The sequence below is a fragment of the Mesocricetus auratus genome, unplaced genomic scaffold (genome assembly GCF_017639785.1).
Source record: "Mesocricetus auratus isolate SY011 unplaced genomic scaffold, BCM_Maur_2.0 Super-Scaffold_100676, whole genome shotgun sequence".
Lineage (NCBI taxonomy): Eukaryota > Metazoa > Chordata > Mammalia > Rodentia > Cricetidae > Mesocricetus > Mesocricetus auratus.
Window position 1 is genome coordinate 50,592,191 of NW_024429266.1, and position 15,335 is coordinate 50,607,525.

The 15,335-nt window shown below is 37.6% G+C and overlaps 1 protein-coding gene across 4 annotated transcripts in view; it reads right to left on the bottom strand.

Moving 5' to 3' along the window:
- Dennd1b (DENN domain containing 1B) overlaps positions 1-15,335 on the bottom strand; it is a 207,267-nt gene that overhangs the window by 57,034 nt on the left and 134,898 nt on the right. For all 4 annotated transcript variants that reach the window (XM_040737711.1, XM_040737712.1, XM_040737710.1 and 1 more), the window contains one exon: positions 12,454-12,579. In XM_040737711.1, coding sequence (XP_040593645.1) covers positions 12,454-12,579 — 126 coding nt within the window. The remainder of the gene's footprint in view (positions 1-12,453; positions 12,580-15,335) is intronic.

The following is a 15,335-nucleotide window of genomic DNA, read 5'->3' on the forward strand; positions in this document are numbered from 1 at the left end:
AAAATGCAAACAACATATAACCTGCCAAGGATGTAGATCAGTTGGTTGATTACTTGCTTAGCATGCATTGAAGCCCTAAATTCAATCTCCAGCACCACATAAACTGGGTGTGGTGGTGTACCCCTATAATCTCAGCACATGGGAGAAGGATGCTGTAGGATCAGAAGTTCAGAGTGCTGGAAGGCACGAAGATTCTTGTGCTCACAGATAAGCACTAGGGGAATCAGGGATGTTAAACACACAGGGATGTTGTGGTGGTTTGAATAGGTATGGCTCCCATAGATAGACTCATGTGTTTGAATGTGTGGCCCATAAAAAGGGGCACTACTAAGAGGTTTGGCCTTTTTGGAGCATGAGTGGCCTTGGAGGAAGTATGTCACTGTGGAGGCAGGTTTGCAGGTCTCAGATGCTCAAATCATGCCCAATGAGACAGTTTTTCCTCCTGCTGCCTGCAGATCAATATGTACAACTCTTAGCTCTTTCTACACTACCATGTCTGCCTGCAGGCCAGTCCCAATTAAATGTTTTCCTTCATAAGAGTTGCTGTGGTCATGGTGTCTCTTCACAGCAATATAAATGCTAACTAAGACAGAGATGTTTCTATAAAGAGAGAGATGTATAGTCTATTTTTTTCCAGAAGGCTGAGACCAGAAGTGGTTCATAGTCTGGTGACCTTTACACTGTGTGGCCAAACCCAGATTATTACCCAGATGCTTATCACAAACTTGTCTATAGTACCTATCTTTATGGAAGATGTTACATGTACTTTACAAAGAGTTTCAATGTAGTCATGGCTTCAGCTTGGCTGTGCATATGGGATCGAGTTAATTATTATCAGGAAACTTGTCACAAATTTTGTTTTTCTTAAATAAGCCTAAAATAAATCATTCAGAGGTCAGATTCCTGAAATCTGAACCAACACTAGCTACTGAATTGGGATGAACCAAGCTGTTGTCTTGCCTCCTGCAGATCATAAATAACTGTGCTGGCTGTGGTGGTTACAAAGACACAGCATTCCCCTCCCCCACCCCCAATGCCTGCTATCATCTTTGGCTATATAATGATTTTTGAGGCCAGCCTGGGCTGAGGAGCCTTTCTTGAGGAGAGGACACAAAAGTTGGGGAGGGGAGGATAGGAGAGGGCAGGGAGGTGAGGCAGCAGATGAAGAGCAAGTGTACGCTTTGCACAGGCGCCTTGAGAACAAGACACTCATCTGAAAGACTTTCATTTAAAAGGAGAGTGTCTGAAGAACGAGTGCCGGGACATAGAATGTTCCTACAAGGCATCTTGCTCAGAGACACCAGGTTCAGTCATATGGGCATATAGTGATCACTGCAGCAATGGCTCATAGGACCCCAGATACATCTTATACTGGCAGGAGAACTGGTGTCAACCATAAAGTGCTGATTATGAAAACATAAGGAATGTAAAAATTATACGGATGGAGGCGTGCACCAAGGTCTACAAAAACAATCAGTAAAGACAGGCAATTTGTAGCTGAGTTGGATTCACTGTAGCCCAGGATGCAAGGGAGTACAGACGTCAAGAACATAGGATTTCTTCTAGGGAGAGCTATAGGCACTGACAGTAAGTAATATGAGAGAACCTATACATGCTACAGGCAATAGATACACAGAAATGGGACTACCTAAGCCCACTGGAGCCCAACTAATGTCAACACTAGCCCACACGTGACAAAAATGGAGCTTTGGGTTTAGTGGTCACCCTGCTGGATTCTGTCTTTTTTGATGCAGAATTCCTCCATTTTGGAATGCAAACTTTTTTTTCTGTTGTATACTGGAAATGTACAGCTTGGCTTTTCTTTCACAGTGGCTCATATCTAACAGCTTAGAGACTTTGGAATTTGGGCTTTTAAACAGTCTTGAGACTAGTAAGAACATAAGAACTCTGGTACCTTATCACACAGTTGTATATTCTGGGGGCCATACGCAACATGATATAGTCTAATCTAAACTACAGGCTCATTTGTTTGAGTACTATATCCTCAGCTGGGGGCAGGGGGCTCTGTATAGAAGGTTATGTAATCTTTGGGATATGAGAACCAGCTAGCATAAATTCCACCACTTACTTCCCATCAGAACTTTCTGTGCTAAAACAAACATTTCTTTTATAAGTTACTTCTATTCTTTATTTTGTCACAGCAAAAACAGTAACTAACATCCTGTACAAACAGCCCAAGAATTAGAACTAGTTTTTTCTCAAAAGAAAACAAAAGCACTAAGAGTTCAATTTGTACGAAGTTATAAAAGACCTTAGTCCAGGATTCAAGCCCAGATCATATGGTTCCCAGGTATTGTGCACTTAACAATTTTATTTAAGTCATATAGCATAGAAGTTCTAGGTCACATACTTGCATTCTTAAAAAAATAGATAACTTGATGATGACTAAAATAAAGAAAAACTTTATAAATTTCTTTTGGTTCTATGTTTTTCTCTGTAAGGAAGAGCAAGAACAATTAAATTTTCAATTATACAAGCATGCTATTTACAAAACACAAGTTAGATATCATGAGGAAAAAATTAGAATTACTTCTCAGACACCATAAGTGCTTAATTTTTAAAATATGTCACATTTTAGAAATGTTTGAATATGAATTATTTATATAGGAATACATAAATTACCCTTCTGGAAATTCCTTTAAAATCAACCTCCACGTGGTAGCAGAACACTACCTCTACCACCTTACCATCTTTCAGATTTGTATATCTGCTCAATAGACGCTATTCACTGGAGCCCTTTCTTCATATTCATATCTCTATTATCATTCAACTCTGGCCTATCATCACATTATCATACATGGTAATTTGGAAAAAAATGCCCCCTAAAGGGAGTGCCACTATCAGGAGGTGTGGCCTTGTTGGAGGAAGTATGTCACTGTTGGGGTGGGTTTTGAGGTCTCCGCTGCTCAAGCTTCCCTCAGTGTGACTGTCAATCCACTTCCTGTTGCCTGCAAAATGTAATACTCTTAGCTACTGCTAGAGTACCACATCTGTCTGCACTCCACCATGCATCCTCTAGCCTGATGATAATGAACTGAAACTCTGAAACTGTAAGTGAGCCACCCCAACTATGTTTTCTTTTATAAGAGTTGCTAAGGTCATGTGTTTCTTCACAACAACAAAAACCCTAATCAAGAAACCATAAAAAGTGAACTTTTGGGGGACAGTTAAGAGCATTTGTTCCATTACCAGTACCCACATGGTGGCTCTCAACCAAACGCAAGTCTAATTCCAGGGGATTTGATACAGGCATCACACATGCACATGGTATACATGCAAACAAAAACATTCATACATATTTAAAAAATAAATTTTAAAAATTAAGAGAACTTTCTAATGCCACGCTCCTTGTTTCTGGGGTATAAAAATAAACATTTCACATTAACTATAGGTTAAAAGAAAAAATGCTAAAGACTGATATCAAAAAACAAAACAAAAAAAAAAGACCTGCAACTGATATTTGCCAATTCTATATGAATCTTAAAGACTTGGTTCTTATCTTTTTTGAGGACTTAGTGAACAGACTGATCATTTCCTAGAAAAACACACATACTCAAGGTTTGTCTTAGTTTTATAAAATTCATAATCATAGATTATGTGCCTCTTATTCCCTGACAGAATTTCCCTGGGAGTGGAAATTGCAACCTCATCCTCCATCATTATCAGACCCTCAGCAGACATAGTTAGTGCCTATTTTGCTAAGAAGGATCAGAGAAGGCCTATTAGGGCAGTGTTCCACTTACATTTCCTAAACCTTCAGTTTTTACTCACATATTATCTCAGAGTGAGAAGTATGCTTTTTACAATTGCATGTTACACCTCTGAGTTCTACTTTAGAAGACAATATGGAATAAAACCAACATGACAGATAAATCAAGAAATATTTCCAATATACTTCATCTAGCTGTTTGGAATATTGAGACAAAGAAAAGCAATCACACAGAAACTATATTTGTGTGCTCATAATACAATCCAAAACATCTATGCACCAAATACTATATACCCCAACTGTACCCATTACTTTAATCATCAATGTCACCACAGCACCTGACTGAAATGACTTAACAGAAGAGAGGGTTAGCAACATGATGAGAAAGGTGTGACAGTGAGATCACAGATGGCAATGTGATCACAGCTAAGAAGGAAAGACTGAAGAAAATGGTTTCTTCAAGCTACAACATCTCAGATGCACATATGAAGTTAGAGACTGCAGCAGCACATTAGGGCCCACATAGATTCAAACCTGATAGGGAGGGTCCCAGCACCAAAAGAGAGAAGTTGACATGGGCTCCTGCCCTCAACTAAAAGCTATTTACAATTAGCACACTTGCAAAGGAAAAATTAGTTTTCATCAGTGGAGTATCCCTGGGTATATTAACCACACCAAAGAGTAGGCTCCATGCCCAGCAGTAGATGACCAACATAAAATGAACTCAATCATTGTAAACTTGTTTGTCTCACAGTACACTGCTATGCTTGGAGCTTGTTTTTTGTTTGTTTATTTGTTTGTTTTGCCTTATTGGTCATTTGCTTTTATATTATAGGTTCCAATTTTGTGTTTTTATAGGGATTTTTGTTTGTGAATTTCCTGTAGTTTTTTTTGTTTTTGTTTGCCTGTTTCTTAAAGACACAAAAGGGTATGGAGTTGGGTAAGTGGGGGGGAGGGTTCTGAGAGGAGCTGGAGTAGGGGAAAGTGTGATCAGAATATATTATATAAATATTTCTTCAGTAACAGGAGAGAGAGAAGGGGTGGGGGGGGCAGAGAAAGCCAGGCCAGAAAATAACCAAGCCTATACAACTCACAGTATCTATTCAAAGGATCTACTTCCTTTAGTTTGGTCTGCCCTCCCTAAAGTTTCCATAGTCTTATAATTTCATAATTCAACACCATAAGTTGGAAAGCAGGTAGTCAAACAATCTATGGGTGATATTTAAGGTTCAAACAGTAATAATCTACTCTACCCCTCATAGGCTTACTGCATCTCATAACACAGGTTGTAGTCAATCCAACCTCAAAGGCCTCCTTTTTGTTAGTTTAACCATTGTTCAAAAGATCAAAGTCTTTTCTATATCTGAAGGCAATCTAACTGTGAGTCCAATAAAGACTGTGAAATATACAACTGCAGACAGCAAACATTTGTGTTACAAAATGGAAGGAGTACACTATTTTAAACAGAGTCACATTCAAATCTCAGGTCGTGAGCAAAATAAAGTTAGACTCTGTCAGAAAATAATATGAATGGTCTATAGTACAATTCTCAATTAAGTCCCTTTCCCCCTTTGAAACATCAAAACCCTGGCCTTTACTATATGTATTTCGGTCTTCTGAACTCCTAATAGAATGAGCCACTAAACTCTATCGTACCAGAGAGGACGTTAATATCTCACATCTCTAAATCTGTACTCATTCTGACCAAAAACCACTGCTAAAGGCCAGAATGGGCATGGCCAGGTACATCTCAGCAATGACTCCACTTCATAGTCCTAGTTACACCATCTCTTCTAAAAGACTACCCATAAAACTAGAAAAGATAGTCAAACTAGATATGCAAACATCTAAGTAGGAATGGAGTAATCATGAAAATTTTTTAAAAAATGAGACAAAGAAATTAAAGAAACATGGAAGAACAAGGAATTATGACAGTTCTAATAGGACACAATAATTCACTGGAAATAGGTAAAAAAAATGTGAAGGAAATATACAAAATGCCTGAAAAGTAATTCAAAAGAGGCAGCTAGAGAAGAAGATACACAAATATGCAACATAAATAAAGCTTCAAACAGTGGGCTCAAATAGTGATATAACATAGAAATTTTTAAAAAGAGATTAAAACTTAGAAGGAGTCACAGAAATCTTAGTGCTAAAAGCATCACTTAATGAAGTTTAAAAAGCAGAACAGTTCGAGCAGAAAGAAGGAATTACAAACTTGAGAACAGGTACTTTTAAATAAGTCAAATGAAAAAGATAAGCAAATTAAATGGAAGAAAGAAAGCCTGGAAGAAACATGGGACACTACTGTCCAAGTAAATATCTCACAAGATCTCTAATAGGAAGTAAGTACATGAACATAAAAATACTGAAAAACTATTTAGTGAAATAATAGAATTGAAAACCACAAGTTCTAAAAGACTTAAGCACATCCAAATACAGGAAACCCACATGACCAGGACAACAAGGAAATTAGGATGACCAAAACTCAAAAGTACATTAGTTTCACCATCAAAAATCAGTAATAAAGGTAGAATTATACAATCAAGAAAAGGAACAACATATGTAGATTCATTAGACTAAGAGCAGATTTATCACATACTGACTGAAAGAGAATTGTATGTGGCACACAACATGTGCTAAACAACAACAACCATACACATGCACCCACACGCACACACGCACGCACACGCACACACATGTAACTACCAACCAGGAACACTGTAGCACTTTCCTTACATACAAAGGAAAATGATAGTCTTTCCTATTTGTCCAAGTAATTACTCCTTTATTGAAAAATCTATCTACATATTGCAATATATTTTGATCAAATCTGCCCTACTTCCTCTCCTCAAATTCTCCCCACCACAATCTTGCAGCTTTTTCCACTCAAATTCATACGCCCACTGTTTCTCATGTGTTCTCCCTCCCTCCATCCTTCCTTCTCATCCACTGAGTCCACTCAGTGCTGCCAGTGTGAACATGGCTGCAGATCCATCTATTGTACCATTAGTAGTCTTTGCTATCCCTCCTTCCCTTTAGGAGAGACTCCCACAAACACACCAAAAGTATGCCTCACTAGCTGTTTCTTAATCTGATCAAGTTGCCAAAATCAACTATCCTATAAAAAATTTCCTAAACCATTTGAGACAGTGTCTTGCTATGCAGTCGGGGCTACTGGCGTAGAACTCTATGTAGACCAGGCTAGCCTCAAACTAGTGATGATCCTCCTTCCTCAGCCTCTCTAGGGCTGGGATTACAGGAGTGTATCACCCTATCTGACTTCAATCACAAAACTTTAAAAAGCAATGTCTAGTCAAAAATTCATAATAATTATTTTCAGGGTTCATTACCAACTGTATTCTGTTAAACAGAGGACACCAAATACATTTATGAAAACAGATGAGATGATGAAATAATTACAACTTTTAAGCTATGTCCTTCCTTATTTTATAGCTAACAAAATATTTCAAAGATGTAAATAACCAAAATAAGTACTAAAACAAGCAAACACTTTTAATTAACTATGCACTCGGTAATATATAAAGATAACATCTGTGGTGGTTTGAATGTGAATGGGCATAGAGGCTCACATTTGAATATTTTTTCCTCAGTTGGTGGAACTGTTTGGGAAGGATAAGACTATATGGCCTTGTTGGAAGAGATGTGTTATTTGGGGGGGGGTGTGGTTTAGAGGTTTCCAAGGAATCATGTAATTCCCAGTGTACTCTTTCTTTCTCCTCTCTCTCTTTCTTTCTTCTCTCTCTCTTTCTCTGTCTCTCCCCTCTTTCTCTCTCTCTCTGTCTCTGTCTCTCTCTGTGTCTCTGTCTCTCTCTGTGTCTCTCTCTGTCTTTCTCTGTCTCTCTGTCTCTCTGTCTCTCTGTCTCTCTCTCTCTCTTTCCCTCTCTGTCTCTTTCCCTCTCTGTCTCTCTCTCCTCCCTCCCCCTTGTGGTTGTGGATCAAGATGAGAGCTGTTCCTTCATTCTATCATCATGGACTCTAACCCTCTGAAACTGTAAATGAAATTAAATGATTTCTTTTATAAGTTGCCTTGGTCATGGTGTTTTTATCACAGCAACACAAAAGTAACTAAGGCAGAAGTGGGTAAGTTATCTTAATAGTTAAGATAACTATTGCTATAACAGACCTGATAGCGCTGGGTTTGCAGTAAGATGGAAGCCCACTAGAACCACTAGAGATGTGGTTCAATACGATAAGCATTGCTTAGCAAATCATTCTAATAGGAGTTGGGAGGACAGGAACACTAAGAGCAATGTAGATAGTGGAGGCTCAGCTCAAAAGGTTGCAAAGGGAAATAATATAAGCAACTGGAATAGAGGCTATGCTTGTGATATTTTGGCTGCTTTCTGCCCTTGTTTGAAGAATTTACCTGTGACTAAATTGTAAAGGAATGAACTAATTTCCTGGGTAGAGGTGATGTCAAGACAGCCTAACATTGGCTCATCTTGATCCACAACATGAGGCAGGGAGAGAGACAGAAACAGAGCATGCATGAGCATGCACAAGGAACTGCATGAGTCTTTTGAAATCTCAAAGCCTACCTTAGTGACAGTTATTACTAATCACACCTTATGTAGGCATACAATGAAAAAAGAATAGGTGGGGCAAAATGGAAAATACACGGCTTAAAGAGGAAAAGATAACTAGGAAATTAATGTTGGAGGCAGAGCTCGTGCTGAAAAGATTGAAAGACTAGAGGGAACCCTGATCTGAAATGGAATAAAAGGAATGGTAAACTCAGGGCAAGACCCCACCCACCCAGCTAAGTTTCCAACTAGTGAAAAGAAAAGGCCAAAGGACTTTTCTGCTCCTAAAAAGAAAGAAAAAGACAAACAAACAAAAAAGCTGCTATGGATATGACTCAAGGGTGCAGGGTTGGTGGTCACGCTTGGTGGTGTCTACCACATGGTCCTGGCTTCAGAACCCTGAAAGATACACAAGAAAAGGGTTATGGAATCTCCCTTCATGGTTGACAGCCACTGAGGCCAGACATGTGGCAGAGGAGTCCCTGAATGGAGGCCCTGAGAGGCCACTTCATGAATCTGTGAGGTTTCTGATATGCATCGGGGACTGGAAGATAGTACAGTGCAGGCCCACAGGGTATCTGTCAAGAAGAGCTGCATACACGTGTGACTGGTGGGAGAGAGAAAATATGTTGCAGGCAGCAAAGCTGGAAGAGTAGAGCCACCTGAGTCCTTTCACATCAGGCATGGAAATAGAAGATTTAGAGTTTGCATTGCTGGGTTTCAGCCTGATATTGGTCCAGTATTTCCTCACTGTGTCCAAATTCCTTCCTTTCAGAAAGGTAATGTATATTCTGTGCCATTGGATGTTGGAAGTATGTAATATAGTTTTTGGTTTTATGGTGGGTTAAAGTTAAGAGACTGCCTTGAGCCTCAAAAGACTCTTTGAACTTTTAAACTGTGTTGAGTTTGTGATTAACTATGGGGATTTTAGAAGTTGTACTAAATGCATTTTGTATTACGATATGGCCACAAGCCTATAAGGGACAGGGAGTGGAGTGTGCTGATCTGAGTGAGAATGGCCCTAAAGGTTCACATGTTTGAATATTTGGTCCCAGGTTGGTAGAACTGTTTGGGAAGGATTAGAAAGCATGGCCTTGTTGGAAGAGGTGTGTCACTGGATTAGGGCATTGAGATTTCAACAGACTCCTCTAATATCCACTGCTCTCTTTCAGCCTCATGGCTGTGGATCACAATGTGGGGTATCTCAGCTGTTCCTTTGCTCTACCACCATGGATTCTAACCCTCTGAAACCATAAGCCAAATTAAATGAAATTTTTAATAGCCTTTGTTTTGTTACAGCAATAGAAAGTAACTAAGACAATATCTAATAATATATTTTATTTATAATGAGAAAATGACTTTTTTCCTTAATAAACATGATTCCTTAAAATATTAAAAGTTATTCTCATGAAGAGAAAACAAAGGAAATTTATCTAAATGTGAATTTTCAAACATTAAGTTTTCATTCATAGGCTGACAGGGAATCATAAAAGAATGCAAAATAAAAACATTGTTCACCAGGTCCCAAAATATATCAGAGTAGAAAAACCAAAAGAAAAAGTAAGTATCAATGGAAAATTTATGAATAAAATAAAATAAATTCACAATAAGATGTGATTTGTTAACAAGAAAGATACTCTATGATAAATTAATATATTCCAACAGGCACTGGAAACACAGCTTTGAGAAGCTTGGATTCTGAGCCATGTAAATTTTTATTTCCCGATATGCTCAATGAAACTCTAATGGGTAAATACAATCAAAGGCAATTCATGTTAGCTTTGGGACATAATATCTTATCTAGCACCCAACACACTGACAACCTGAAACACTTAAGAACATCTCCATTACTTAAACTTATTCATTTCTTCACATTTGAAGTCTTCTACAAATTTTAGGAGAAGAGTGAAAATTTAGTTTATAGAATGAGTGTGTAAACACAGCAAAAAAAAAATCAAGCAAAGTGGTATGTTCAAGTTTCCTTCTTTACTTTCTTACTATTTTAAAATATTGATTTCAATAAATTAAATCTTTAAATAAAAAATGGGTTTCCTTAAGATTCAGCTTTAATTGCATTGAATGATTTGAATGCATTTAACTGTATTTGGATGTTGTTTCCCTTCTTCCAAAGAATGAGATTCTCATAATAATTTTTAGAACTCTCCACATAAAACATGTATATGAGCTACAATATTTTTGTTCTAAAATATCTTCAAATGTACATATATTTCAGAAAGATTAGTATGTGCTGTGGTTGAGGTAAATGTCTTCCTAAGGCTTATATGTTAAAGGCATGGACTTTTAGCCCATGAAGAAAATGGAAGACTGTAAAAAAACATGGAAGCCTAGAGGAAGGTTTTCTGTTCATTTGGGACATGCCCTTAATTGGGACATAGAGATTCCATCCCTTCTTCCTTTGCTCTTTATGTCCTAGTCATTACATGAGGAGCTTTGCTCTTCAACTGGGTCCCTGTCATCTGGTACTGCCATACCAGATTCCCAAAAGCAATAAGACCACCCAACATCTTCCCATAGACTTGTCTTTTCATAATTGATTTTGGTCAGATATTTCGTTATAGTAAAGCAAAGCTGGCAAATCAAGCACAAGAACTAGATATACATATTTATCTAAAGACAGGAGGCACACATACTTATCCATTTAAAAACTTCTCCCAGTAGCTCAGAAACCCTTGAAATGCATGAGAGCTACAGAACCACCAAGTCAGAAGACAGCATATTACACATCTTTTCTATAATTCGGCTATGTTAAAGTTAAAACCTTTCTTTTATTTAGACAGAAAAGAGGAAATGATGGGAGATGTCATTCTGTAAACAGTTTTCTCTTATTGGTTGATGAATAAAACACTATTGGCCAATAGAGAAGCAAGATAGGCGGGACTAGATGACAAGGAGGATTCTGGGAAATGTAGTAAAGAGACGTCACCATGTGATCTTGAGAGGAGAGGACACATGAGTCTAGCGTTCTAGGTAAGATAAGACCTTGTAGAAATACATATGTTAGTAGTTACAGGCTAATACTTAAGACAAAGCTAGCCTATAAGAAATCCTAGTCACCAGTCAACAACTTATAATTAATATAGTGTCTTGTGTGTTATTTGGGGGCCAAAGCAGAGATGGGACCCAGGCAGGAATCCCGTAACACATCTATAGTTGTTATTGTTCATAATGTTCAAGAGGATCGCACATCAATTGTGGAAGACAGGCTAGGGTGGCATAAAAATTCTCACTTTCCAATATTCTACAGACTAAGGGTTAAAGGTAGCCTAGCAATGGAATTCTATTGATGTCAGGCCTCTGTGCTACTTTTTATTAACTCAATGTGCTTAACCCTTAAAATATACACATCTGGGCCAGAGAATGGTGCTTGCCATCATACCCAAGAACCTGAGGCCAAATCTACAGGACTCACATATTTGAAGGAAAGAAATGACACCACGAAGGTGTCTTCTGACTTCTACATGTATGCTTACTCAAATACACATACAAAATACAAATGTAAGAATACACTACAAGCCTAATCATCTGGTCACATAGAATTTTTTTTGTAAAAACTGCCTAACAGCTTTTAATGAATGCTAGAGAGAGAAACAAATGCACCTGACTTGTACTATTTTGGACCAGCTAATTTCTTAGATACGATTCAATCATCTTTTTAGGGAATTAGAATAAGTGGCAAGATGGGACCAGATATACTAAACAGGCAAGCATATTTCAGAAAGTGTTATCAGGAAGAAGACAATAAATATTCAAATGGTGCCAAGTTTTAAAGTGCTAATTTTCTTACCTTCCACTTTGAACTTATCATAACTAAGCTATTACGTTCTACTGTCTAGTGAGTTTCTTGGTGATCATAAGAATGGGTCAGTGATTTTAAGTGCTTGAACATAATGTATCAACTCATTCAAAAATAAATATTCCACTTCTAGAACTTTAAATAGGTGACAGGCCAATGATCATGGGGAATATTAGCTACCAATAATGAAAAGAGCTAACACAGAAGGTGACGAATCCGAACAAGAATAAGCTCTGAAGCACACTTTGTTGAGTTTTAAAAGGCCACCACAGTACTTCTTTGAGTTGTAAAATTAAGATGTTTCCTGTTCCTTGCCTCATTCAAAGGGGCTGTGGAAAGGCAGTGATGAAACGGATGCTTACAGGCTTGTATCTCAGAGCATCCCTGTAGGATCCAAACAAAGCCGCCTGCGCCCTCAGAAAGGCCCGAGCCACTCCATCTCCTGTAGCCGTGGACTGCTTCTTCAGCTTATTTTTCAAGGCCGAGACCTGTATGGCAGAGAGGAACCGTTAAATTAACACCTCAGAAATTGGTACAGCGAGGTACGAACCCAATCAGCAGGCAAAGCGCAATGTCTGCAGGTCAGCCAAAATCCATCGTCCTCCCTGAGAGCTTATCTTTTTAGCTGTACCGAGCACCTGCTGCTCCGCTAATTGAAACGAGAGCGGGAGAGGATAGTAATGTGCTAATGCAAATTGGTTTATGCTCTCTTTTTTTCCCAAGGCCTCTTGACATAAGTAAGCTTTAATTATTTACAGTAAACTGCTTGTGAGGCACTTTTCTGCAGATTTTTAGCAATTATAACGTGTGTCTACTTGCTTAGAGATAAATCTGGCTCCATACCGTTCATTTCTGTTGTACCTTGTTATTTGTTAGGAGTCCTTCAAGATCATTTACATTCTTATTTTCTGTTTGGAAGCATCATTTGCATAACTAATTTTCTCTTTTTATCATTATCAGAAGAAAAGAGAGAAGAGATAAGCTTACAGAGACCGTATCATGAATGGAAAATTATGTAATATAAATGTTATATATTGTCTCATTTAAATTTCATCGCATTCTCCTAAGAAAACATTCATATTCTCATTTATGAATGAAAAAAGTTGGGACAAATAATAGGAACCCCTTTGCTTTCACGATGTGGCTGCTCAGAGGCAAAACTGAGATGCAAATCCAGTGTCCAGTGTTCCTCACTATCATACACTAGACTGGAGTTCTGCATTACTGCCCCCATCAATCAGAAATCAGAACAAAAGGTTTTTAAAAAGAAATTTAAAAACTAATGTTTTACCGGTAACATGAAAAGTTTGAAATGCTGTCGAACTTACAATATTTCATGCCTACTCTAACTTCAAGCGCTATGTGTTTTAGAAACGGAAGTACAAGGGGCTAGTGGACTGAGTTTTAAGTGAGGTCATACTCAGCATGCTCCCTCTTTTTATTCATTTCACTGACTACTTTCATTCAAAATAGAAAACCACAGTCTCTACACTTGAAAACACTAAATTTCATATACTCTTTATTGATGTTTTCAATAGAAAACTGTGAATTTACATTCTATTTTCTTATGGAAACAAAAACTAATTTAGAGAGGAATTTATTGGATTGCTCCCTCAAACACAATATTACTTGTATAAACTACCAGATAATACCATTTATCTTTTACATATGTGCAAAGGGGAATATTGTTATTTCTTTGTTCAAGTAGTCCTGACTACTCTTATAGATGATTATTGTAATTGAAGTGTGAACCTAATTAACAACTAAACTTTGAATAATGCTAATGAGAAGTGAACACAGCATCAGAGGAAAGACCAGCTCTACAGGTGATAAACCTTCACAGTAGTGACATTTTCCAGTGTAAAGTCACAGTTACTGTGATCTCATCAAAGAAACAGACCCCCATTGGGTCCAATTATAACTATAGTTTTGAAAAATTATTGAGTTATGGTATTCATAATCTATGCAGAAAGGCCTTTGTGGTATAGGTCTTCTCCCCATAGCTGTGATCTTTTCAATTTATATCCAAGCTCCACAGATTCAGATAAAAGTTTAGAGTCTAATTCATTTAGCCACAAAATGCTAAACCAGATACATTTCAGAGAAAGCTTTTATTATTAAAATCTAACCTTAGTTTAGGAAATCCACATATTCAAACAATAATGCAGTTCAAATATACTTTAGACTTAATGTCCTTTATTCTAATTTGAAATGCTATTTTTCTACATGTAAAGAAAAATGAAACAAATATCAAAATATATATTTGATTACTGTCCTTCTGTAAAGATTTTGATATAAGGAATATGCATCCAATGGCTAAGAAATGTTTTTTTTACATCCTTTCAACAGGAAAATGAAACAAAACAAAAACTTCACTTACTTACAAAAGCCATGCCTTGTATCTTTGCAAAATAAAGTTCAAGTTGTACTTTTCAGCAAAACGGACAATTTGGTTTTTCATAAAACAAGGAAATACAACTGTTAGGGCCATCAGCACATTCTCACAGAATGGGGAGGCATCACACACTCCCCAGGCTTCCCTTCACCATGCCCTGGACTGAGTAACTGCTATCGGAGCTATCCAGAGAACTAGTCACAGCACCAAGCCCTTCCTGTCCAAATGAAGATAAAACCTTCACTTCCACAGTCAGTCAGTCAGTCAGTCACATGGTGATCATCTAGGAGCTCTTTTGGTAACCAGAACACAAGGCAGAAAAAGAAAATTCCTGTTCTATAACTATGCTTTCCAAAATGGCAGCCATCAGGCACATGGGCAAATGAATGTCCCCATCCAAGACAATAACTGCTCCAAATACAAAGCAGGCTTCACACCTACAAGACTCTGCACACAGAGAAACTCAACAAATTTTATGTTGACTAGATTCTGAAGCACTCTTTTGTACAGAATAAAATAGAATATATCATTAAATTAATTTCACCTATTCTTTAAATTTATCAATGAGATTTCAGAGAACTTGTGATGATCTGTGTGGCTCTCGTGTTTCTCTTAGTTAGTGCCATAGTAAGTCTTATCTAATCTCATGTAAACATGTGAGACACAAAATTTCCTAGCATGAAATGTGCCAATTTTTCTTTGCTCATTTCTATATTATTTCAAGACAAAGATTTTTTGTCTTGGCTTGTTCTAGATTGCCACACCTGTCACAAGATTTGATTTCCAGTGGCCAGAAGGGCAGTTGAATTCAAGACTTCTATGTGTGAATATAGTCTCAATAATAGTCTA